Source organism: Neodiprion virginianus, chromosome 1, assembly GCF_021901495.1.
Source record: "Neodiprion virginianus isolate iyNeoVirg1 chromosome 1, iyNeoVirg1.1, whole genome shotgun sequence".
NCBI lineage: Eukaryota > Metazoa > Arthropoda > Insecta > Hymenoptera > Diprionidae > Neodiprion > Neodiprion virginianus.
Window position 1 is genome coordinate 28,482,307 of NC_060877.1, and position 25,221 is coordinate 28,507,527.

The window sequence follows — 25,221 nt, forward strand, 5'->3', positions numbered from 1 at the left end:
CTCTTGGAGATGGGATTTCTTCTTCACATCTTTCGCTGGGTTTTTAACTCCGAGTAGAGAATCGGACTTATAACGAGAGAGTATTACACTTTGACTCGTATTCAGAGCTTGAGATTCGATTTGTCTGAAAACCAATGATCATACATCAACTATCCCTAAGAATTCAGCAAAAGGGGCTCATCAGACACCATGTGCACCTACAAGGAAAGCACCCGAGGTGTACCTCATGGATTTTCTTAATTCACAAAACTTGAACACGTTTTTTCGTTCGATTGCTGATTCGGTAATTCTGAGGTGTAAAAACCACCCTCAAGGCTCGGACCCAACAAACAATTTTTTAGGAATTTAGGAATAAAATCAATCGCACACTATTCACCATCAAAAAAGAACGATATGCGCAGTACAGTGTTTCCCATTCGAGGGTCGCATTCATTATTATCTGGGTGTACGTTAGGAGTGATTCCCACCTTTTAAACGGCCGAATTGGCACCTGCAAAAACATTCTTGTCCAATATTTTACGATGCACAACAACATGTCAAAAAGAAAAAGAAAATCGGTAAGGTACATCTCAGCCATTTTCCTAATTGTTAGTCAGGAGATTCCGGCGATTGAAACGCAGAGTCCTTCGGGGTAAGCCATGAAGTGCACGGCACAGTCCCTATCTAGCATCCAGCATCCAGCGTACGTATCGTGGACCGTGGCCACGATCGCAGGAGGGAGAGTCGACGGGATCCGGGCGTCCTCAGAGACAGGCGAGACTCGAGTTGGGGCCGGCGGGCAGCCAATGCTGCCAGTTTGTTGGCTCCCTCCGCTGAGCGGCCGTTCCCGTCGCCGAACCCGAAGTCCTCCGACTCTCGAATGCCGCTCTGTCGCCGTCGTTCGCAGTTCCTCCGGCCTTTCGTGCGTTTAGTATGACGCCGACAATCGAACCGCCTGCACCTGTCGCGCTGTCTCCTCGCGGAAAAACCAGATCCAGGAACGAGTCGGGGATTATTCTGCCCATCGCTGGCTGGTGTCGTTTCCTCGATCATCTCAGGGTCTAGTTTCACTCCTGTATTTCAATCGAGACCGAGCTGGAATTCCGGGTGGCTTGAGGTACATTTACTATTTGGAAAATACCAATCGGGCGGAATTTTTCCTTGTGGATTTTCGCATTCCCAGTTACAAGTGAATTTCACGTGTGCTTAAACAGTGATCAAGTTTTAGATTCGATTAATGCACGTAAATATACGTACATACGTACAAGTATAAGTACGAAACTTTGGCAAACTTGTACGACCGTTTATTGTAAGAAGAGTTTATCACTGTCGAAGAGTGCAGCGACATGTCGCTTTACCAACTTGGATATTAAACACTTTGACTGGTGAGTCTTTAACGAATCGAGTACAATTAGTCAATCTTCGGTTCTTCGAGGAATATGACAATTCTCTTTTTTATTACGAAAAATAATTGTCCCTACATACACAGGTGAAATTTTGATTCGCATTCCAGAAACCCAAATTGTGTCTAGAATAATGTTTTTTTTTTTTCAAGTGAATATAGTGAACGGAGCGTTGGGTGATAGTAGAGCCGATTTTCCCTTTCTCATTCAGCAAATCCAAGTGTCGTAAAATGTTACGTAAGCCGGATTCGATCCTTTCAATTAACAGTTTGAGGTGTAATTGTGCAACGATACAATCATTCGGATCTAACCGCCTTGTCGCACTGTTTTATACATATACCTATATCTTCTGACAGGTAGAGGAATAAAACGATTAATCTTAATTCATTGCGCCGCAAGGACACAACTTTGCTGAACATAATCACTAGAGTAATAGAATTATTGAGGTAACAGCGCTGTTATAACTCAGTCATTAATTGCACTTCTTATCGCAATCGACACGAATTCGCACTGCGCGATTTTATTCGCTCGAGGATGTCAAATGGGCTTCACGGTGAAAGATCCGTCGTAATTTCTTTTCAATTCAAATGATTATCAAACCGTGCTTAAATCGTGATCTCGCCTGAATGTAGGCAACGGTACCTGAGAATACCTAGCTGGAAGAAGCCGATGAAAGGGCCGCGCAAAAACGTGAGAAGTCGGCCGTGAATCTAAAATTTACTCTACGTCATCAGCTGCGGCTGCCACCAGTCAGATGTGCGGAGTCGCGTGCTGCTCCAAGCTGTTCTCGGCTTTTACAGTGCCGATGTCACTGCTCTGCGAGCGCTAATGGGATGCCGATATCCCATCCTATTTCGAGAATATGGATAAACACATTATTAGGTGAAAATGACTCTGCGATTTACGCTAATCGAGGTTGTTTGAAAATAAATTATCAATGTTTTTCAATCAGAAAAGCAATTTTAATAAATAACAAACTGTTAGAATGTTTTATTGCGACAACAATGTAATTTTTTAAGTAATTAAGAATAAAATCATTTCAATTAAATTTGTTGAGTACTTATGCGACCAAACAAACGACTCTATTTCTACCTATAGACAACGTTTATTTCATTGAATAAAAATGTTTTTGTTCATTAAGCAGAAAGACTTATGAGTCGTATGAAATTGTTTTTTTTTTTTTTTTTTTTTTATAAGTACGTCTGCATAGAGGTAATTATTTGTTGGGCGTGGCTTTTCTATAAACAATCACAAACAATCGTTTGATAGAAAAGAAAATGTTGAAGCAATGATTCCGAATTCGATCTAGTTTATTGAAAGTTGTGAATTCTGAACTGGGTGGAAAGCTACTTTTTGCAGAAACGTAATGTATCGTGAATAATATCTGAATTACGTTGAACATTTTCGAGCTTTATAAACAAGGAATATAAAAAACGTATTGATAAATGGAAGCTGTTACAAACCGATTGGTAATATCACTCAAAACATTAATGGAATCCATTAAGCGAACGTGCCAAATAAATCGCTAATGACGATGGTCGTACATTTCATCGATTCGCGAAATTTTGCTATCAGGTAATTTACCGTTACGTCTTTTACCATTGAGAAGATGAATTTCAAGTGATTTATTTGACCAGGAATTCGGATACATGCATAGCCTTGTAGAAGATTCTATGCGTTCAATCGCATGCGCATAACCGAAAGAAGATGCAGGCGGTACAGTTTAAGATCGATAGAGTTGGTTTTAAAATCTTGCCTGACCCAGATAGAATTCCGCATCTCATAAACACCGCAGAATGATAAGTTATTCGTTTGCTGGTATTTACAAAACGTTTACAGCTGGTCTTACGGTACACATCCACCGCACAGTGTGAATAAATACGGCATAATTACGGTTATACTTGATAGTTGGTGTTCAGTTCAGTCGGCTAATTTGTCCCACATCAAGATAGGCAATCCCTGAAGATGCGGTCCGTGAGACGCCCGGACATCCTATCTCGAGATGATCGTCTATGGTAGGGGCGTAATGGCTCGGTCTACTCCTACTGCGCGCCTCGCAATTAGCCCGTAATTTCATTTGATTCATTAGCCGCGCCGGATCCACCGGCACCGTGAAGCTGGAAAAATATAACAACTTTGTCCTGCGCTTTCACGGCGTTGCTCGAGGGAACTCATCGATCCAGATATCTCCTAGATTTATGAAAAAATAGGGAAGTCGACTGGGTTTCAAGAAAGTGAGCTAGCCGTTGCAGACCTAAGAAAAAGCAAGACTTCAGTCTGGTAACTGGAAGTCGTCGTTGCAGTCTGTTAAGGTCCGAAGATACGAAATTTCATTCCAATCGATAGAACCATAAATGTTTCTTTGAATGTTCAGTCATACAGCTAAATCTGTACGACACTAAACTCAGCGACCAATTCGTGTCTATAACCTAAGGTAAACAAACTGCATATTTTCCAAATCTAGTGTCGCGTGTAATTGCGTGGGCGGCGAGGTGTTAATTGTGAATAGGCGAAGCCGAGGCGTGCCAGGAAGTTAAGGTGAAATCAATCAGCTGGTTTACCTTGGTAATTGATTTCGTGCACAGCGTAAGTCGTATACTAAGAAAACCGTTAAAAATGATCACCACTTCCCAAATCACATACCTACATCCGATTTCTCCCACGTATCGGTGCTCGTATGTATTTATGTACATATGGTGCTGTATCGCGAGTTTATAAAACGACGATCGATCCTTTCACGATGTGACAAGCCGGTAACTGCAGACGCGTCCTACGTAACCCGCAGCGGTACCTAGATATAACGCGTTATTGCCTCTATACGGTCAAGGCAGACCTGAACCGCTGAAGAAACCTGATGGAAACGAGACCAAGTGTCGCGGCGAGCGTCTACGTATGTATTTATCTACCTATATATACGGGATTTTCTAAATAATTATAAATAATTGTGTAGTCAGTCATGAAAAAGCTCACGCTGCACGCGGTGTGATCCATATACGTGGTCAATTTGAGCCAGTGCGTAACAAGCAGACGGCAATGTCGATGCACTCACCCAGTTCCAATCCGATCGGAAGTTGATCGGCTGCAACGAGTTGCCATTATTTCGAGGATTTGAAAGTTTTAATTAAAATGGCAGATAGGCCACGTCACTCACACTTACCGCCTATATACATTTGGTCTATGTGCTCCAAGCGAATACGAGGCGACACTAAGTCTGCGTCGTACTCGCAGTTTCTGTGCAATCGATCACGTTCTGAATTCTAAATCGGGTTGGATGGAGATGAGCGCAAAGAGCAGCGGGCAATAAGAAAATTTGAAATTACACCTTTTGACGCTTACACGTTGTCGATCCCTGACCGCCAACCTTGTTGATGTCGTGTTGCTGGTATAATTTCACGCTTCTGGTATCTACCTGTATTTCTTTCGCACTTTGCTCTTTTTGTGTACTTCTTTCCGTGAGCGTATAATACTCGGTTTGATGCCAAAACTAATCGTCGTGAGCGATTGACTGGGCCTCAGTGTCGGCCTGACCAGTTTAGATCAGTTAGCCGGAAACATGGTGGTCTTGACTCTTCGAGATCGGAACCATTTCCAATTGTCTGAAAGACGAAGCAGAAATTAAGAACGAATGTTGCCAAATCTTTTTCTCTTCACCGGTTCACCAACAGTTCGACTGTTAAAACTTTCCAGCAGTTGAAGATATTTCCAACGGATGCGTCAAAAATCATGCGTCCAAACTTCAAATGAGTTTTTATTAAAATTTTTGGTAGAGTTACTGTATAATAAATATTCTGTGAATTGTTGCTGACCTAGGATCTTCCAAGTGAATGCAGCTCGTAAAAATACAAACGAATCTTAAAAATCTTTCCGATCATGCATTTATACAATTTATATACATGTATATCTAGAATTTCTTAGTAGAGATACCTCAGAAATAGTGAAGCGGCAGACGCGACGTCGAGATTAAGATCTTAGGCGCCTGTGTTTGGAGATATATCTACCGCATTCGAAAAAGGAACAGAGTTCAAACCCTCAATAAATTACAGTGAAAAATACATTTTTTAAAGTTGACTCATTTTCTTTGTCCTCCAAACGATGGGGAATATTTCATACTTTGAATGCACGGGATAAATGTTCTCCATTGAGAGTTATATTTTTCCGCTTAGCCGCAGGTACTATTGACCAATAATTATTACACTCACGTTGGTCTCGTATGTCAGGAATCTCGAATTAATAGGTATTCCGTAACAGAAAAGACATTTCATTTTGGAGGGGGTGAATAAATTTACGAAACACATTTCGACCGTAGATCGACATTTATATGATCATGTGTGCATACCGCTGGCCATAACGGAAGTTTTCTTATTTAAACTATTGAAAAAGGACTAAGAATTATTATTTATACCCTGATTAGAATTCGGAACAGGTTTTCTTTTCATCGATATCGAGTTTATCCATAAGTTATCGGTATAATTGGCTGTATAATTATTTCGTCACGAGTACAAGATACGTGTATAAATTCTCACTGGCTCAAACCATAAGTAGATACTACGCACAATAACGCATGGAAGCAAAATGATATTGTGCGTTGAAAAATTGCTCGTTCAAAAGTAAAAGTATAATGTAACATTTTTTACACACGTTCACCGACAAAGGCAGCTGCGGTCCATTTATGCATCAGCCCGTTTTTGGGCTCCGGTCCTTAATGATAGCTTTGACGTACCTACCGATATTCGGTTTGAAAACAGGTTTCTCAGGATCTATCTCAAGCTCGCTTTCCTTCCACATGTATGCGTAAATTTTTGTTTTCCTTCTTCTGATTTTTGTTTACTCTCATCAATTTCTTCGAGTTAAAGTGTTAATTCATCGAGTCAAGTGTGTGTTTTTATTTTTTCAATCTATATTATATTTTTTCTTCCATATACGGATTTATATCAATTCCACGGAGAAGATGTGAGATTTTCATCCGTTCTTTCAACTTTTCCGTTGAACATCGATGTTTTTCTGGTAATTGGACAACGATGCATCGTGTCAGACCCAGGGTGTCCAAAAAGTATAATAATCACATGTCGCGTAATCATTGGGCAAAGAGCCGCTGCGTACGGTATAAGGATCAGTTTTATAATTTCGTAATTAAGCTCGAGCCTGGCTAAATAGACAGATAACCTAAACATCTTTTTTATCCTTCGACTTCCGGCGTAAAAATAACCCTGGTATGGCCCAAGCCCTACAGGCATGGACTGTACATATATTTAGACGGCGCGGCGGCTAAGCGATAAAGCGACCCGAACTCTGAGCAGTATAAGTTATAAGATCACCGAGGGTTTCGACCAGCCGTATTTAACATAAACGCTGTATCAGTTCGAGATTCTTGCCCATAGGGCAGAAACATGAATATGATAATGGCATGTCGACGATAATCGAGGGCGAGTGTCAACTAAAAATTGGTCGTAGCGTAACGTGCCGCGGCTTTTATACAACAGCAACAAGGACCCGAAATGTCAAGTAATTAAATTTCGAAGGTCATGAAAAATGTGACAGTGGTACCGATTTTGCGAGACGAGTTGTGCAGCCGCGATTCTCCTGCTTTCCTTTTGTAAAGCGCAAGAGAAACTATAACAGAGACGATCTAATAGGTTTCCACATTTTGCGTTACAATGTCGTTTCATTTGTCTCGTTGGATAGGTTCGAGTTTGTTAATTGCGATAATTGAATAATTGTGAAATTCAATTAGATATGTAATTAAAGAACCATGTATACATATATGTATGTATGTACAACTGCGTTGACGCAAACTAAGCCCACGCCGCTAGTTTCTGAATACCATTAATTACCGGGGAATGAGAATTTATTGCTCATCGTACGGCTGCTTCTGATGTTGCTGCTGCTGCTGTTGCTGCTACTGCCGCAGCAGCTTCGAACGAGCTGCATCGATGGATGAACAAAGATTAACTAATTGGCTAGGCTGGCTGCCACTGCCGCGTTCATGGCTGTTCATCCTTGGACATGTGGTTTGAAATGATCTTCAATATTGTCTGCTAGAGAGGATTAACCATAACCAGTCCTGCACACATGATCACCGTTACAACGCCTATCTATATCCCGGCTGTGCAGCCATACCTCTGCATTCGGTATACAACGCAGTCACGTTTGATTCTAAAAGTGATAAACTACTAACAAAATCCGGCGAATGGTTAAATGGTAAACGGCGAAATGGATTGCGTGAAGTTGAAAAAGAACTGGAACGAAGCTGAGACACGATCGTTCCTCTTATGCCCGCGGTTACAGAATCCTGCGAAACAAAATCGGCGCACAGATGTGGCGCAAGGCACTTGCGAGATCGTCGGGACTTTTTGTCCGGCACTTTGCCGACCAAACGGTGATCGGCGGTAATCCTCGGTGTCTATGACTGCCCGTAGTAATTCACACTGGCCTTTGCGGCTATAATATTGCACGCGACAGAGGATATCCTTGAAGCCTCGTAACGGTCCTGGCAAAGTGCTCCATACCTCCCGAGGGTACGCGCGGTACACCGATATACGGTAATTCCAATACACCCGTAATATACGCGCAGCATTTTCTCACGGACGTTATTCACGATGGGTTTAATACAATGTGTACGTTTCTGTTATTTCACGATACGCCCATTGTTCCGTGGATATGAAGACGTATTACACATATTCGTTAAACTTTCGGAACATTTTGGTGAAACGATCGGACCTCTTTTCAAACAATTGAAATGATTTGTCTCGTGGTATTAGGACACGGTATATAATTTTACTTTACTTGTTCCAAGATTGTCTATCTATTCGTATTCTTTCTTATTAACATATTATTCTACCAATCTTCCACGGACATACTTATAATAACATTGAAAGATCTGAATATCAAATTAAAATGAGCAGTACATCACGACACGTTGATTGTGCCTCAAGTTCTGATCGCTGTTGCGATTAATTTCCATTCCCTGGATAATAATGTACGCATATTGTTTTCAAATTTTCGAATCTAAATTAGTCACTTGTCTATGAGGAGAACACAGGAGTATGAGTACATAAATTCGCAACACGTGATAAACTACCGTCTCAGGATGCCGGCAATTTAGTTAGCACGAAATTTCAACTTCGACTAACGTAAGTGGCAATCAATTTGCGGGTAATTCACTTCAGCTAGTCGAGAATGGACGCATAATTATTATTCGCACCGAGTTACCGCCTGCCCTTTAAGTGGATCAAATTGGTTCCCACATTTGCACTTCTATTTCTCGCCAATGCCTCGAACCTTGAAGTACCGAAAAAACAAGTTCAATGAAATCTATCGCGGAGTTTAAACTGGAGTTAACAAGCTCGCGGTAGTTTTCATTGCAGAATCACTTATCCATGCCCACTGCGCAGGGTTCAGGATTGCCAAACGAGGCAGGTGACGAAAGAAAGAGCTGTTTTCAAAAATCGATATTATTATACGAAAAATGAGTCTGCCCTTCAAAATTCAGATTCTGTTGTCTTAGTTCCGAATGATTCGTGTAAAAATAATTGAGATAAACATGTAAAAGGCGGACGGCCACTCAACTCACAATCAGAATCGTTCGAACGTATCTGAACCATGCGAGGTTTCGACCCTCGTAAGAAAATGACAAGTAAAACCTTATCGCATTCCTGGTGTCTCGACCAAAGGAATCCCACGCAGTCCAGCATCAGGACTTGTTCGGGTGCTTGTGGAACACTGGCGTCGACACCATGACACATCCCACAGGGTTCTGGTCCAGGGGCCAAACGCGACGCACACCTCGCCGATATCCTTGCGGACCCTTTTCAGCAGTCGAAAATACCGCGCGTGGGATTTCGCTCTTCGTGACGTCGAGCGGTGCCGATTTCTCGATATTCAGGATGCTCGCGTGGTCGACGAGGGTCGAATTCTGTTTGCCGTGCAGGACATTGCCGGGAGATTGAGACGTTGGGAGGATCGAGGAAAGGCGCATGTGCTGCACGCAAGTTGGCGCGGAAAGCAGCTCGTGAGATCCGTGCAGGATGGAGGATAATTTCATGTACATTATACGTGTACAAGGTTCAGAGACACCGCGCTGTGATGGAAGATCGCAGCCTCGTTGTCACTCGGTCGTTGTTCCGAATGACTCAAAATCACACGCTATTACGATGCCGGCTTATTAGTCTCGCCCCTCGGGTCATCGGACTCTTCCCACGAGTTGTGGCAGGTGAATCCAAGCCCCGCGTAACCGACTCCCGCGTTTCACTTCGGTACTTTTTTTCAGAAAATCTGAAATCTTTAAACGGCATCGCTGACCCCGGGTCACCGTGTATCGTTAACGATCTTTCGGACGGATCATGTATTTCGGTCAGAAGCCAGTTAAAGGGACATTGAAAAAGGTCTTACAGATAAAACTTAAAAGCTTTCGGGAGTGTGAGAAGCTTTTTCAATATCACTATCGTGCACTCTGTACACGTCGAGTATTCATCGTGCACGTGATTTCTTCTAATCCGTATCTATAAGGAATCGTATAGTGAAATCGGATTGAACCATCTAATTGCTGCGTATGTACTTCGAAAGTCCCGAGAATGTTTTATCCAATGTTGTCGTAGAAATATTCCTTAGAAACCTTAATTTTTCCACAAGGACGCGTTATCAAATCGTAAGGCTTTATCGTCGAGGATACCTTTGAACCGAGATAGATGACTCACTTGGAATAATTCACAGTAGACAGGATATGTGTGCAAGTGATTATTGGTACACATCTCGGTACAATATTAGTGTTCTTGTCATCGCCGAAAACCTAAGGTATTGTTTTCTTTGAAAGCGTACACAGTTTCTCACAAGCATCATAAATAAGTTTGTCAACTGTAATAAAAAATGCAGTGTAAACATTTAACAGTAATTATTTGTGACCGCAATGAATATTTTGCAAGACTCGAGTAAAGATTTTATCGAAGCGCTTCAATAACACTTCGAACAACAAGTTCTTGAACTTAAAAACTTTACTAGTACTGCTTACTAGACTCCAGGAATGGAGAACTTACGTATTCTGTGAAAAGCAGTGCATAATTAGATGGTTTCTAGTGCGATGATCTGTCTCGCAAAGGGTGAACAAATTGACGATGTCTAGGGTAATGGTTGAAACCAATCGTCGATGGTGACTCCCGAAGGCTAAATCCGAAGGCTTTTCCTCCCGAGTAACAAGTTGAAAAAGGAGAAAGAAACTGGTATAGCTGCGGTTCGATCTTTCTTTCCGTGTTGTACCCGATGCATGCATGCATGAGAGAACTTCTTGGCTTCCACGATCAGCGGTGCAGATGAGGTTTGGCTCGGGTTAGGTGAAGTTAGGTTGGGTTAAGGTTTGCGCAGGGCGTGACCACACCACATGCATGCCACCCAAGAGTCTTGACACCGTCTCACTCGCGAGGAACTCGCCGAGAGGAACTCACCGAAGGATTCTGGTATACCAAGACGCCGGTGGCCAGGTAGAACCTGAATCCTGAAGGTTCTCAACCAACGATGAAACGCTTCCATCCTCCGTCCGAGATCTCCGACCGTTTCATTCACCACTTCGGTATTCCTGTTCCCCACGTTCGCTTCTTTGCGACGGTATCGAACGGTGTCAATTCAATATGATGTCCGCTCCAAACTCTGAACCACATTATTTAAAATCAAATTTTCTTTTCAAATCGCGACATCGTTTTGTACATCCTTGATTTTGCATTTGGTACTAGGTCCTTCTTCCCAAGATGCACTATAGTTGTTCTTTTGTTTTCACTTTTGGAACAAGGCAGAAAAATCATTTGAACCGTTCTTTTTTCGACCCCCACTCATCGGTCTTGGGATTTTTCGAAAACTTGACATTTTGGTGTAATATAAGAAAGCCGATAAATCCATGTTCGTGTTTAATCCAAACCTTAAGTGTGACGTTGTGAACCGACATGTGAGTAACATGTTTTTCATGGTTTTAGTACCTACCTAATCTTTATCGTCACAACATCGAAAAGGGTAGTGAACTTAAGGGACTTCTAGGCAACTTTTTTTGTAAAATTCAGAATTGAGACTTTCACAATTTCAAGTACCAGAGGACCAATTTTTTCCGTACGATATAGTGAAAACCAATCAACTTTGGCATACAAAGAAGTCTTGCTCGTCGCAAGGTTCAAAGTCTAGCATGGTTGAACGTTAACAAGAAGACGCCAAATGTTGTTCCTTCTCAGAATTAAAACCCACAAGTGAATTTCCGATGACGTTGTCCCTGAAAGGCTGTTCGTAGATCCTTATAAACTTTTTGTTCTTTTTTGTTAAATTAGTTTCGCGTGTGAAAAGTTCTCTTTTCTCTCACGGACGGTGTTCCTTTAGGCGTGAAGATGTGCGCGGCTTAGGTTATCGTTTTTCACCGCCGATGAGCAATGATAGCCTCCTTTCAGTTCTCTTTAACGGGGACAGCGATGTTTTGCACTGGACAAGCCAATCGCGTTAAATTCACGACGGTGAAGTTGATATTCCCGTATTTCATGAAAGCAATTTGCATTATACACAGTGAGAATTTCCGCGACACGGTGACTGAGTGCTTGAATATCACCTCGAGACGTATATAACCCGAGTCTCTCGCGGTATACCAGTTTTCCTGTGCCGCGGGTATGATTTAATGAATATTTTTGCCGAGAATGCAAACTATTCGACCTTGCTGTATAGTTATTTTCAGCGCATACATAACGGTGAGATTTGCACGCGTTGAACGGGTCGCGGAACCCGAAGGCCGGATACAGAACTTCCTAATATAATTAGTCGCAGTCTTGCAGAAAGTTTAGCGGTGTGTTGGTACACACGAGTAGGAATGAATTGGATTTGTACGTAAAGAGCGGTTCGTGGGATAATTGTTTCAACAAAATAATTGCACGGTATGTCTACGGGAGAAGTCCGATGCTCTCTGGTACTTGCACGCGGCGATAAAATCTGTGAAATTACAAGCCGAGCGATGATCCTCTTCTGCCTCGCAAATGTATAATCCATATTAAATGATGATCTACAAATCGCAGGTACACCGTGCCGTTATAGGTAGGTATATGCGTTCATACCTAACTTGTACGTACGTGCTGCACGCGTGCTTTTGTATCCTTCGGTAGCTATTTTGAAAAATTCTTCATCCGATTTAGTACGATTCTTCGTGTGCGGCACTACGGCTCTACTCCCCGTCTACGGATATTATAACTTCACGGTTATCGACCGCGACGAATAAATTTTGCTCGCGCATCTACCATATTCACCAAATAAAAGTGAAACTTAATAACGCGAACGCGAATCGCTGTACAGCTTTTCTTGCCGGCAGTCGATGTGCTCTGTCGTCAAAATTATCGGAGGAATTGGACCAGGTCCCTCCGCTTCAACTCTCCGTGGCTATTAATTACAAATAATGATCTTAAAAAGAAAAAGTGGTCAACTTGGCCGACCTTGATGGGCTAGTCTAAGAACTTTCAGCTCGGATGCGATAATTCGATCTTATAAAACATTTACATAGCGAAATTTTCAATTTTGTATTAATTCTGTCATTCGTATAACTCAAAAACTGCTGTACTGATCGGATTCAAAATCTAATCACTTATGAGTAGATATCGGAATTAAAAAATTTTCCGCAACAGTAGCATTTAAGTTAAGAAAAAAAGAAAATGTTACACAGAAATTTTTCATGCCAATAAGTTGAAGTTTAAGTCCTGTAAATTTCCGATTTTTGAGATTATCGCGAGAGTTTTTCTGTGTAGACAGATATTATTGAAAAGCCCGTCTTTTGGATGATAGAGCCTCGTAAACATAAAGATTTATTGAAATTAGAAACAGTTATTTTCGACCGAAACTAATACTTTTCGTACATGACCGTAGAAGATGAAAAGTAAAAATCGCATTTCACATGATTGCGATGGAAGTATGTTCCGAAAGTTAATACTGTGACTATGTTGCACGGCATATGTGATATTCACCACGGTAGAAGTGCAACCATGCAAATACCGCGGGTGCCATTAATGCGTGACTCGATATACAATTCTTGGATTTACTTATTCGCAAATCCGGCGATCCAATAATTATCCACCTAACGACATAAAACATATTTGCCTAATTCATCCGTATATCGTCGTGAAATTGTGTGAAAATCAAAGGAACAAATGCAAAAGTAAATTCGATTAATCGAATTTCTCTAATCATGTCGAGAGAAATTCTAATGATTTTTTTTGTTTGACTGTGTACCAATAATTGCAGATTCGTCTTTTTTTTTTACGAAACAAGATTCAAATAAAACGGTGGTAATTCAGTATAACGTCTGTCAAAAATTTTCCTAACACACTGTGCAGCGTGAAAAGTTTTGTTTCCTCTCCAATTCAGGAAGCAAGCCGATCATTCGCAACAGTTGAAACATTGGTATGCGGCAGTTTGAATCGAGGGTCAAATCGCTGGCAGTAAGGTCGCAATTAAGTATACAGTGTATCCGATGATCGAGCCGTTCAAACGGTTTCATTGTCCGAGGTGGTACAGCTTGACCTTCCGGTGGATATTGGATTGAGAATTTTTAACTGCATCGCAACTTTCCTTCCTGCATTTAGGCGAGTCGTGCGTGCGTCGTTCGCTCTGTCACTCGCGTGTATCTCGACAGTTAGAAAGCGACTTACCTGAAGAAACGGAAACAATGCGTGCAGCAATTGATGCATCCTCCTACACAGATGCATCGCGGTAACCTTTCCTCAGACTTAATTCCGTCTTCCTCTTGATCTCGTTACGGTAAATATCCGCACGGATTGGTCCACATTCCGGATACAGTGTACGTTCAAAAGCCGCAGGCCTCTTGGGCCGACACAGCGGGTAACAAAGCCTAATTAAATTACAATTAAATACCGCGGCCTCGGCCTTTCGTCTTAGACAATGCCGTCCCAATATCCGCTCGGCCTGTAATTATTCTATCTACAAACCGCGAAACGCCGGAAGGAGCGAGAAAGTTTGCTTACTGGGATCTTTCGCACAACCCGTTTCCAATATATTATACTACTGAAAAATTCACGCACAGAAGTCTCCGGATTCACGATGAATGTGAACGTGAATCGGTATTTGAAAATATCCAACCGCTGGTCCGTGAATTATAATGAAAGTCGGAAAGAGAGTCGACGACAATTGCGATTTGTGTCTCCAGCATTTTAGTACAGGGGTTGATTCACCAACTTTGCTGCCAATCGACTTCAAGATATAGATTTGCAGCAAGTGTGAAAAATACGGAAATCGCAGCCTCTTGCTCACCCAAAAAACACGATAAATAATTTTTTTTTTATTAGTTTAGAATCAGTGCCAAAGGTTGAATTCGGAAACGTGATACAAATTTGTTAAAAGTATTTTTCTTAAATCGCATGAATAAGTCCTAAGGTCTTACAACTTGTAGAATTTTTACAACTTGGTGTGCACAGCTGTATACACATTCAAATCGCATAGCCGGATCGAAATGTGGGCCCTAAAAAGCTGTCCGAAAGTTGTTGTATCGTCCCATACATTAGTGAGATTTTCTTATTTGTCTGTAAAAAGTGCCGACAAGACCAACGGTGTTCGTGCGTGGCGATTCGATTCTCTTTTTAAATTTGAATGCAAAGCGTGCGGGCCGATTTCGCGTGCAGCCGAAAGCTTCGCGGGGTCGAGGGACGTGATGGATCGGAGACAATTAGACAAAAAGGTGGTTCTCTCTCCGGGATGTGACAACCCGCGGAGAGTGAAGCCTGCAGGTGACAGAAGGCCGTTGATTACACTTTCCCCGGTTCAAATGGGCGCAGACGACCCCCGACTGTATCCGGCTTATTTACTATTCACACAAAGAGCTGGCCGTGAATAATCGACGAAACAACCGCTCGCCGGATGCTACAGATCTTTCTTCTCCGGCGCAGGTTGCAGGTTTATACCTCGAGTTCAAGAAACGCGGCGGAAAAACGAAGGAGGCGTTCTCGTTCAACGATAAATTACGCTTCGGTGGAATAAAACGAACGCTGTACGTTCAGTTTGGTAAAAAGTTTAATTCAATTTCAACGAGTATCAATTGCATATTTTATCTGCGATCAAACAGAGCGGATATTTAGTAAAACTATTAAACAGTACGTTAATTGAATCCAGAGCTGGTACATCGATCAGTTTTATTCGCTGTTAGCTAATGGTTTTAAAAATAGTTAGATTTTTTTTTTTTTTTTTTAATTATAAACAAAGATTAGTGGAAATGACGATCAACGTTTGAAATCGTTATTTCGGTAAGACAGTTTCATTTTACGTTAATGTTACCACGTGGTTCTCGAATGTTAGAGTTTTCTCCAGCGTGTGATACTTTCAAGTTCAGTAACAAGTTCCTTCAACTTCAACTGTTTTCGAAGGGTAAAAAATGGCATCAAAATTTTCTCAGATTGTTTAAAGAAGAGGTAAAGTTAGTGAATAGTTCCCGACGTGACATCTGGTATAGAATTTTTCGCTTCAATCTATTACGAATATGATTCCAGAATTGCGAATCTCAAATTCAAGGGTCAGAAACGGTTTGTCGAAAATTCGAACAGATTTGCAGATGATTTGAATATCTTGAATCACCATCAACATATCGAAGCTATAAGAATCAATCTGCCTATTGAATACATCACAAATCCATGAACGTATACCTGCTACAGTAGCCCGAAAAAAGTGATACGTGGATAAACAAGAAGCACGTATGGGTCAGTTTGAAATGGAATTTTTCACGGGTTAGTTTTTTGTCTCTCAACTATAACTTGAAGTCTCTTTTATTCTTGGTGAAATTTGGACGATGCGATTGCGTCATTTTACTAGTTTTTCGCAATTAAACCGTACAATACGTTTCAACGATATGACTGCCGATCGAACGGAGAAGCGTTTTCAAAACAGGAGAAAAAAAATTTGAATAATTTGTAATTAATTAACAATACAGCCATAACAGAGGTACGAATATTAACACTGCGTGCCTTGCACGCTTTCTACGACTATTTTTTATTTTGTCATATCAGTTCGCGTATCTACGTTTTTTATTTCTTTCTTGTTTTAAATTTCAACAAACATAATCTCTCAGTGCTTCTTGTCTACCGGAGACCAACAAGAGATTATCAGTTTGAAACAAACAGCGGGTGGCACAAATGACCAATGAAAAAGCACAACGTACTGTCAGTGAAAATAAAAAAAGATAAGTCGCAATGTTATACACCGGCACGTTTGGACGAGGCAGCAATCAACGATGTTAAATTTGTGTTTACTTTCTATTCCGTTGTTGTTCAATCACATGTGCACTAATGCTCACTTATATGCGTATAACGCACACTCATCCGCTCTTGCAGCCACATGAGTACCCTAATTGACGCGTGTACTAAGCTGTGTTATTTAGACTGTTGACCGCGAATCGTTCATATCCGGTCGAAATTTAGAAGCGTTAGAATTCTTAACGATCACGGCTCAATCTCTCTCTCTCTCTTTCTCTCGGGAACACAAGGAAAGCAGGTTTAGAGTGGACACCATCCATCTGCAAAGGCCAAGACGAAACGGTGAGGTTTCACCCATTCTAACGCAGAATTCACAACCTTTCTATTAATTGTCAGTGAGCGAATCAATTCCCCACGCGAAATAAATTGAATTCGATTGAATTCCCTGGGTGAAAGACCCGACAGTGAATAAAGAATTTCTTCTCACCACGGACAACGTCACCAATGTACGATCAGTGTGGACGATTCTTAGACGCGCTATTCTCTCAGTGATGCAGTCGAATGAATCACGCCAATTTCATACACGAGAGTGATCTTACAGTTTGATCTAGGGGAGAAGGACCGGCCAAATGGATGGTTAAGTGGGTCTAAGATAGAGGGATACCAGGCTGTGGAACGCAAATGAAACTCATATGCGTGAGAGTGAAGCGAAGTGAGGAAGAGAATCGCCCTGGTCCATGATTGTATCTCCGGCACTCGATACTCCTGTGTATGAAGTATGTTCACACACTCGTCTAATTGCGCACACTTGGCTCAGCGTTAACTCGTAATAATATCGATGGACCTACGTGCCATCGGTTATCTTGACAAAGGATTCGGATTCTGGAGCAGCTGACCAACGCTGAAGGATTCTGGGCTAATAGAACACCGAGCTCTGTGTACATACATCTGTAAATGATTCGAACCCCCCGGGCTCTATCTCTCTCTCTCTCTCTCTCTCTCCTGTGTGTTACCGATGATATGATTTCTTTTAATGAGTTTCGTGATGAGTACGAGAGAAGAAATTGTCAGGCGTAACTAACTGCCGAGGATAATAACTTTGAAGATGTTCATGCCGAAAGTGATCTTGGTCGGGATTAGTATCAGCTCATTTCGTATCAAATGGCGAAACGATATATGGGATTCATAGTTGAGATGTAGTTGGTGTTTAAAACACTGGAGTTTACGAAGCTTTCTGATATATAATTTGGCAATTTTTTGTCAGCAGCGATTAACAAATATACACGAACAAGAAGAAATTGTGACATATTTTTTTAGAAAAATTAATTGACTGTCTCAAAGTTTTAAATTGATATATTGGTCTGATTTCAATTGCTGCGATCGCAAAATCTCCGGAACAAAACCTCATCGGTCATACGAGATCGGGAAATACTTGAAAGAAAATATTTGTGATAATTAAACTATTTCAACTCATTTCAAGTTCAATCTACAAATTTCTAAGGTATCAAAAAAACTGCATCTCATCAGCTTTGTTTCTTGATAATTAACGTCCATTAAAATCAGGAATCTAAACAATTCTCAACTTGAAACCTAATTTCCGTTTTGTTGATTTCTTCATTATGTATCATTGAGTGAAATCAGTTTTGGGAAGCTTTAACCTTTGTTCGCGTGGTCGATTTTCTCGTTAATAATTGAAAATTGTTAGATATTCATATAAAAAGAAAATATTTATAGCGACTGTGTATTTCCTACGTTTCTCAAATATGATGATCGCTGATCATGCTGCAGTTGCCTTTAAGCTGTTCCAAACTTTAATATATACCGCCCTAAGGGAGTTGTAAATCAACTGTAAATTTTCTAGAATTTTGACTTATTTCTGCTTCCCAGATGTAACTACTTTAGATTTCGATAACACCTGACTGTCGGATTGAGCCGTAAATACGGTACATTCACTGACTAGCGAGCGAGCTTTGCCAGTCCTCAATCATAATTCATGATTTTTTTTTACCTAAAATATACGGTACCGTAAAAATCACACGTGAAGTAGATTTTTGCGAATAAAATCTTGCGAATTGATCCCGCAGTGGAGGATAATACGAAGCAAAGGAGCGTCGTGAACACGGTGCGGCATCTTGATGTTGGTACCCATCAAGATTCCTGGGCTCTGGGTACGGGGCTGGAGAAGCTGCCTGGACGCGCGGCTCTACATCCGTGCAGCATAAGTTTGCCCGAGGCGATGATCTTGTAGCTAGTTTCTCGAGCAGCAAACTCGCACAAAGTGACTTTAGGCCACACCTGCAGAGTCACGGAGCACCGCTGAACATCCTCGGTGCAAGCTCATACCGCGAGGAGTTTTTTTATCTACGGGTATTATAGGTATCGTCTGCTTCACTCATTTCGCACACACGACGATCGCCCGTGATCCGTATCGCATCACGTACGGACCTAAGTTTTCGGTAACAGGATAGTTGGCGCTCGTTTCATAGAACGATAGCCGAGGATGAATGTACCGTAGGATTTGCTCTATTATTATTCCCAGTAACGCGATGCTACACGTGTGTAAAATAATCCCTGCAAACCAGGCGTCTACTGTAACGATTTTCTCTTGTCGGCGTATCTCGCGGTGATAATCATTTCGCCGGGCACAGTGAGTCGTCGGTTTTGACACGTCGTGATTACGACTCACAAGTCGGCGGGTGCCCTCGTCTAGGCAAAAAGTACTGTTAATTCTCTCCTACGATTTCAAGACGCCGTGATCATTGTTCGTACCGCATAATATATGAGCTGCTGAGAGCAGTTCGCTCTGTGCATCGAATCGAGTAGAGGGTCGTACGTGGCGTGCAACGTGCTGGTTCGATCGCCACAAATCACCTTGCTGACAGTCGGAGAGATTTTCACCTAGCTGCAGTGCAGCATCCGGACAAAGGGGACGAGGTACCTGGTCCATGGGGCAATCGTGTGTCGGCCAAGTCAACTACTGGAACTCGTACCCTGGTACTCTGACTCTGTGCAAAGATTCTGGCCCCTGTACGTCATAAATGGTCTCTGAATGCCTGTTTGAGCGTGGAGAACACGTGGAGTCGATTTTGTGTTATGAAAGTTTGAGATCAAATTGAGATCAGCATTTTAGTTCGACATCATTCCGCCGCGTACGATCGGAACGTTTTCAGAAATGAGAAAAAAAAAGAGGTGAAGTAAAAACACTTCTGGATTTCCGTTCGTTGCAGTGGACACGTAGAAGCACAGAAGGTGACCCTACGAAGAGAAACTTCCGAGTCGCGCATTGCCAACGTATAAAATTCACTTTCAATTCGATTTGTAAGTGCTGTAGCTGTAGTGCTTTAGCTGTATAATGAAAGTGAAAATAAATTGGCAACTCCGTTTTTCTTTCGTGTCCGCCTTGCACAAGTATTATATTAAATTGTACGTAAATCACCACGATTTTTAATCCGCTTCTTATGCGCACCTTCGATAATCATCGACGCGTAAATATCGGTATATAACGTGGTTCAAATTTGATCGATAAATGTAGACACGGCTTCGATGATCGTTTTTTTATTGAGAACTTCGAAAAGTTTCGTACGAATTTTTGACAACAGATTCGATTGCGTTATTGAGGCGAATGAATGCATCTGAGCCAATAATTCTGAATGATGGACTAAATCAGTTGGTCAATTTTTGGATCATCCTATATGAACAGAATTCACGTGTGTCTCACCGCACGTAGATCAACGCATCGATTATTAAACACGGCTTAATGACAACCTGTAAGCGTACTCGAGCAAGGCGTATAATTATAGATAAATTATACGAATCCGAAGGAAATTTTTACCGACGAGTCTATATACCCATTTGATTGATGAGGAAGTCGCAGCCATGGAACGATCACTGCGAGGCACTTGTCCGTGCAACGTGGCACAGAAATTGTCTTCACTTTGAGGTCATTAATTTTCAACTAAACTCGTGGGGGAAACTTGATCGCGGATAATATTCTGATCTATGGTCAGACCACGATTTTCTTCCCATTCCTTTTTCCCCCTTAATTCCCATCGCGCGACCTCACCGAGAATAACTTGACCGTCGTTATGCTAACGATAGGTTTATTCATCCCTGAAAGCAAAATGTACGTAGTTTAACCTTTCTCACAACGCTGCTGCACTTGACTTGAAATTGCGGCGATTATTCATACGTCAAAGCGTTAAGTTGTCACGTGCAATGGAAAACGTTTACCGTCGATATATTTATTCCTATACACCGTTTTATTGACTGCAGTTTACCGCGCTGACTGTTGAATGCATGGCCTCCGTGTCTAGGTGATTAGAAAATTGTGCACATTTCGCATATGATGTACAAGAATATTCGCCAAAAGTACACGGTCTGTTTAAAAGGGTTTAAAAAGATGAGACGATAGAGTTAATTCGACTTCCTACAATAATTATCTCAAGATGGAACGAATGAAAGAAATCGCGTACAGACTCCGAATTAAAACTGTTTATGGTTGAACTGTAAGTTTGATTCAGCGTTAAAAAATCTCGTTGAATAATACCAACATACAAGTATCATTATGATGTGAGGCTGCAGGCCACAAGGTTGCCAATCGTTTAATTAAAACCATTTTCCTTAGGTAACAGAGAATTTACGATTGACAGCAGTGCGTACCTCGCTTCGAAACCCCAATGCTACACTGTGTCCATCTTCGTCGTTAGACTCGTATAAACATAACTTTCAAACGATAGCTCACGTCGTTTCACGCCGTCGCTTCAGCCAGACCGAAACTATTATCAGCGTTATTTTTCCCCCGAGGTATAGTTTGTTGCTGGTGAAATAAGCATGGGCAACAAACGATGCTCGGACTGCAGGGTACGAGACCACCGAGGCGTCTCTCTGACTTCCATTGCAAGGTTGTTGGCTTGCGTCCGCTATAACCAAGTCACTTATTACAGCTTCCCAGATCGCACTTTTCGATAAATCATCCGGCATGTACATCAAGCATACTGGTACTTTGTGCCTCGTGGTTGAAAGCTCGGCGTCACTTCCAACCATGGGTCATTCGTACCCTCAGCTCTGTCGCTCTTTCATCTTCCCATGAAAATGAAATTTCTGCATACACACACCGTGGAGCTTATCATCTCCTATCTGGAACGTCGCAGGTAGCTGTGGTTCGCTTTACTGTTGGTTAGAAAGGTCCACTGCACTTCGTTTTACGAAGCAAGGTGTTTGATTTATCTCCAAAGCGAATTTCCACCGTGTAAAAATCATCCCCTCAGCATTAGGAGACGCCCACTGGCTTAAAAGGTTCGCAGTCAATCCTACGGGTCATTTTCGTGATTATCGTAAAGGATGGTAGATTACGCTAATAACAATGGTGTGCGCACGTGCAGACTCAGGGCTTATAAATCACTCGGTCCTCCTTTTTTCTTCTTTTTCGTTCAACCCAATGTATATTCGGCTACCAATTTGACAGCACAATCGTCAATCGACTCCCGGAATACCCGCCATGCTTCCATCTACGGAGAACTAATGACTGACCAGTCGTCACATTCTTCTGTTTCGGTTTGATTGAGATATTCATTGTCAACGCCGCAATTTTTCCGTCACATCACGGGTAACACGCAAACTGTACTCCTCGCTTTTAAAGTTTTCTGGAGTCTTAACGCTGGTAATAACTAACAATCACTAATAAATGGGTGCTGGCCGAAGCTTCTGTTTTACCGGACGTCACTGAATCCGTTGAACCACCTGCTTAGCCATTTATTGATCACTTTTGACCACCCGTTGAATCCGCAGTTGAAATGAGTTCAATAAGCGATACGGTTTTCTGACACAGATCTGCATTTCGTAACAAGGGTCTCATGGTCAAAACCATTTTCTCATGGTAGCTGTGTACATAAGGTATTGAAAAACTAGATAACAAACAACCAGAATGTATTATATGAGACGCTTATGAGTTGAGTTATTATTTACTCTGGTCATATTGACAGGTACCAAATATAAGAGACACACCGAGATTGTAGTGATTTGGAAATCTTCTTCTTCTTCTTCTTCTTCCTGTTCGCCTTCCTCTGGCTTTCCTGGGATCTTATTACGGCCGGTATCCCTCTCCCTCGTACGAACTTGTGTGTACCTAGGTTGGCCCGCGAGCGAACTCACACATCCCATTTAGCGGCTTCCAGCCAGCTCTAGCCTCGACAACTTAATTGACGTGGCTGTCAGGCGAGTACGCATCTTTCTTCTCATTAGGCACCGCCTGCCTGCCGCCATGGCCGCGAATCAGTGTGAGTATAAAAAACGAATATTTCATTTCTCGTTCCTTCGGTTCATTCTGAAATGAAACTGTACGGTCTGATTACATCATTGACGATCAGAGATCAAACTCACGTCATTGCGTTTGGTTTTCTGTGTATACGATTCAAACCCGAATCTGTCAGACTCGAAAGCGGGTGATTCCTGTGCCGTAGCTGGTGCTCAAGATACACGTGAATCGGTGTAAACCGAGGTGCATAACCTGCTCTATCTCTATCTCTGAACCACTCTATACGACTAGCAACTAACGAGGAGAGGAAAAAATACGACCTGTGTTCTCGCTCCGTGGTGTGAACGTGGACCGAACTCCACCTTTCCCAAGATATACAAACGCCAAGCTGTTTATCAGCGCGCTGGGTGTTCGGTGTCCTACTTTTTCACCTGCGCATGCAGCTCTTATCTCCCCACTTGTTCCTCGGCACGGCGTTGTTCCCTCTTTCGATCGTTCCCGCATAATTTGGTAAGCATAGCGGTGCCCGGAGATAATCCTGACGGTTGACGACCAAGAAGAACCTCGTCCTTCTCACGGTGCCAGTGAATTCGATCATTCCATGTCGTTTCGTCGAGGCTGCGAGATAATCGCTCCGGCGGAACAGACGCTTTGCTAACTCACGGAGTCCTTCTGCACCCACTCAGCATTGTCCAGGTTATCATTATACTGTCGTTACAAGTTCTTGCTGACGCTGAAGATAAGCCAGGTTCCAGTCGCACTCAGAGGTGAAAACGAATCTCTGGATTTCGCTATCCGTACCTTACGAGTGACGCGTTGCGAGGAATTCAATAGTTGCACGCAATGCATTCAAATTGCCTTCTCCCCAGCACGATGAAGGAACTTGTATTCCATCGGGACTGCGGAATGGACATGCCCGTAATTGTAAATCGGCTTCGCGCAAATGCTGCCTGGTTATTGTTTCATGAACCGCGGTGCCACCCGACGTGGTCCCAGTTCCATGTTTGAGCTATTCTCGTGCAGCCTTGAAAAGGTTGCGGAGAGTAATTCGATCGGCACAGTGTCACGGACACTGACCGTCACCACTGGCCAGTCGTCGAGTGAGTCAGTCGACAGGAAACCGTTTTTCCACACGCCGACAGAGCGACACTTCCGGTCGTACAGATCAGGCACAAGGTTCGTCGATTGCGGAATGGTCTTCGTGAAACGCCTCGATTGTCCCAAATCGAAATAATTCGACACTCGAGATGACGCAAGGGTTATAATCCCGACAAAGAAGCCATTAGGAGGGTTATTCTTGCGCGCAGTTCGAGGAAGGGAAACTCAGACGCCTGCAGGCGGATAACTCGATTAGATGATGAACAAGGCGGGGTTAGGACGGCCTTGATACAATATAACGTCGAACCTGTCACCGCCTGATGGCTCGCAGGAACCGACGCGCCACTTTACTCCCCAAAGATAAAGAGAATTACCAAAGTTTTTCGAGAAAGCTTTCTCCTCGCCGGAGTGGCTCGTGGTGGGAAATCGACTTCGTAGACAGGCGCGTCGCTGTCCCGACAACTTATCCCGATTATAATTTCCGATTTCACTTTTGTTCCAGGACCCATTATGCCGCCTCCTAATCCCTGGACCCGCTAGCTCGAGGCGCAAGGATGGCCTCGATGCTGGGGGATGGTTCGACTCATGGTGGTCCAGGACCGGCTCGGTGTCTCCTGCTCCTCCAGAGGAGTCTTGCAATCCAGCTGTCCAGGGGACCACCTTCTCCAGTTCTCAACGCGGCGCATCACGAGAGTCACAGAGACAGGCACAATGATCATCCGGCTGACGAGATGTGGATGTACGACAAGGGGTACAATCTGTTCCAGGTTAGTCCAAGTCCGACTCGCTTTTACGGTTTCAAATCTCTGGTAAATTATAGATAATTGCAGTGAGGGTGGATGAACAAACGGGCAATAGAACTGTCCAGCAGACGGTCAAGTACACGAGAGATAGACCAAAGATAACGCCTCTCGATAATGTAGACGTGGTATTTCCATGTAGGTTATGGGAGCAGGAAACAGCGACTCTCGGACGCGATTAATTCCTCTTCGATGTAACCCTGCTCAAAGCTTCTGAAACTACTCATTTTATGCGCAATGTTGATTTTTAAGCTTGTAGACCTTACGTAAACTATGCAGAATGATATCCCACTGAACGTAGGAAGACTGGCAAATTTCACAAGTGCCTTCAACTCGAAAAGCACTCCTTGGAGTTTGACCCCTATGCAAGAGAAGCACAATGTTCAAAATCTTTGCCGATCTCTCAAAGCAAAATAGGGGTTGAAGAGAGTACAACCCCTCTTCAAGGCGACGCTGAGCATCTGAATATTTAACAAAGCCTCTCGCCTTCGACC

At 42.6% G+C, this 25,221-nt stretch overlaps 1 protein-coding gene across 3 annotated transcripts in view; it reads left to right on the forward strand.

The window, feature by feature from the left end:
• The first annotated feature begins 800 nt into the window (after positions 1-800).
• Positions 801-25,221, forward strand: part of LOC124296850 (uncharacterized) — a 65,803-nt gene continuing 41,382 nt past the window's right edge. For 2 of the 3 annotated variants that reach the window (XM_046747233.1, XM_046747244.1), the window contains exons 1-2: positions 801-1,364; positions 24,430-24,694. In XM_046747233.1, the coding sequence (XP_046603189.1) occupies positions 24,482-24,694 (213 nt within the window). In that variant the 5' untranslated portion in view covers positions 801-1,364; positions 24,430-24,481. The remainder of the gene's footprint in view (positions 1,365-24,429; positions 24,695-25,221) is intronic. The other variant, XM_046747235.1, reaches the window with a different exon arrangement.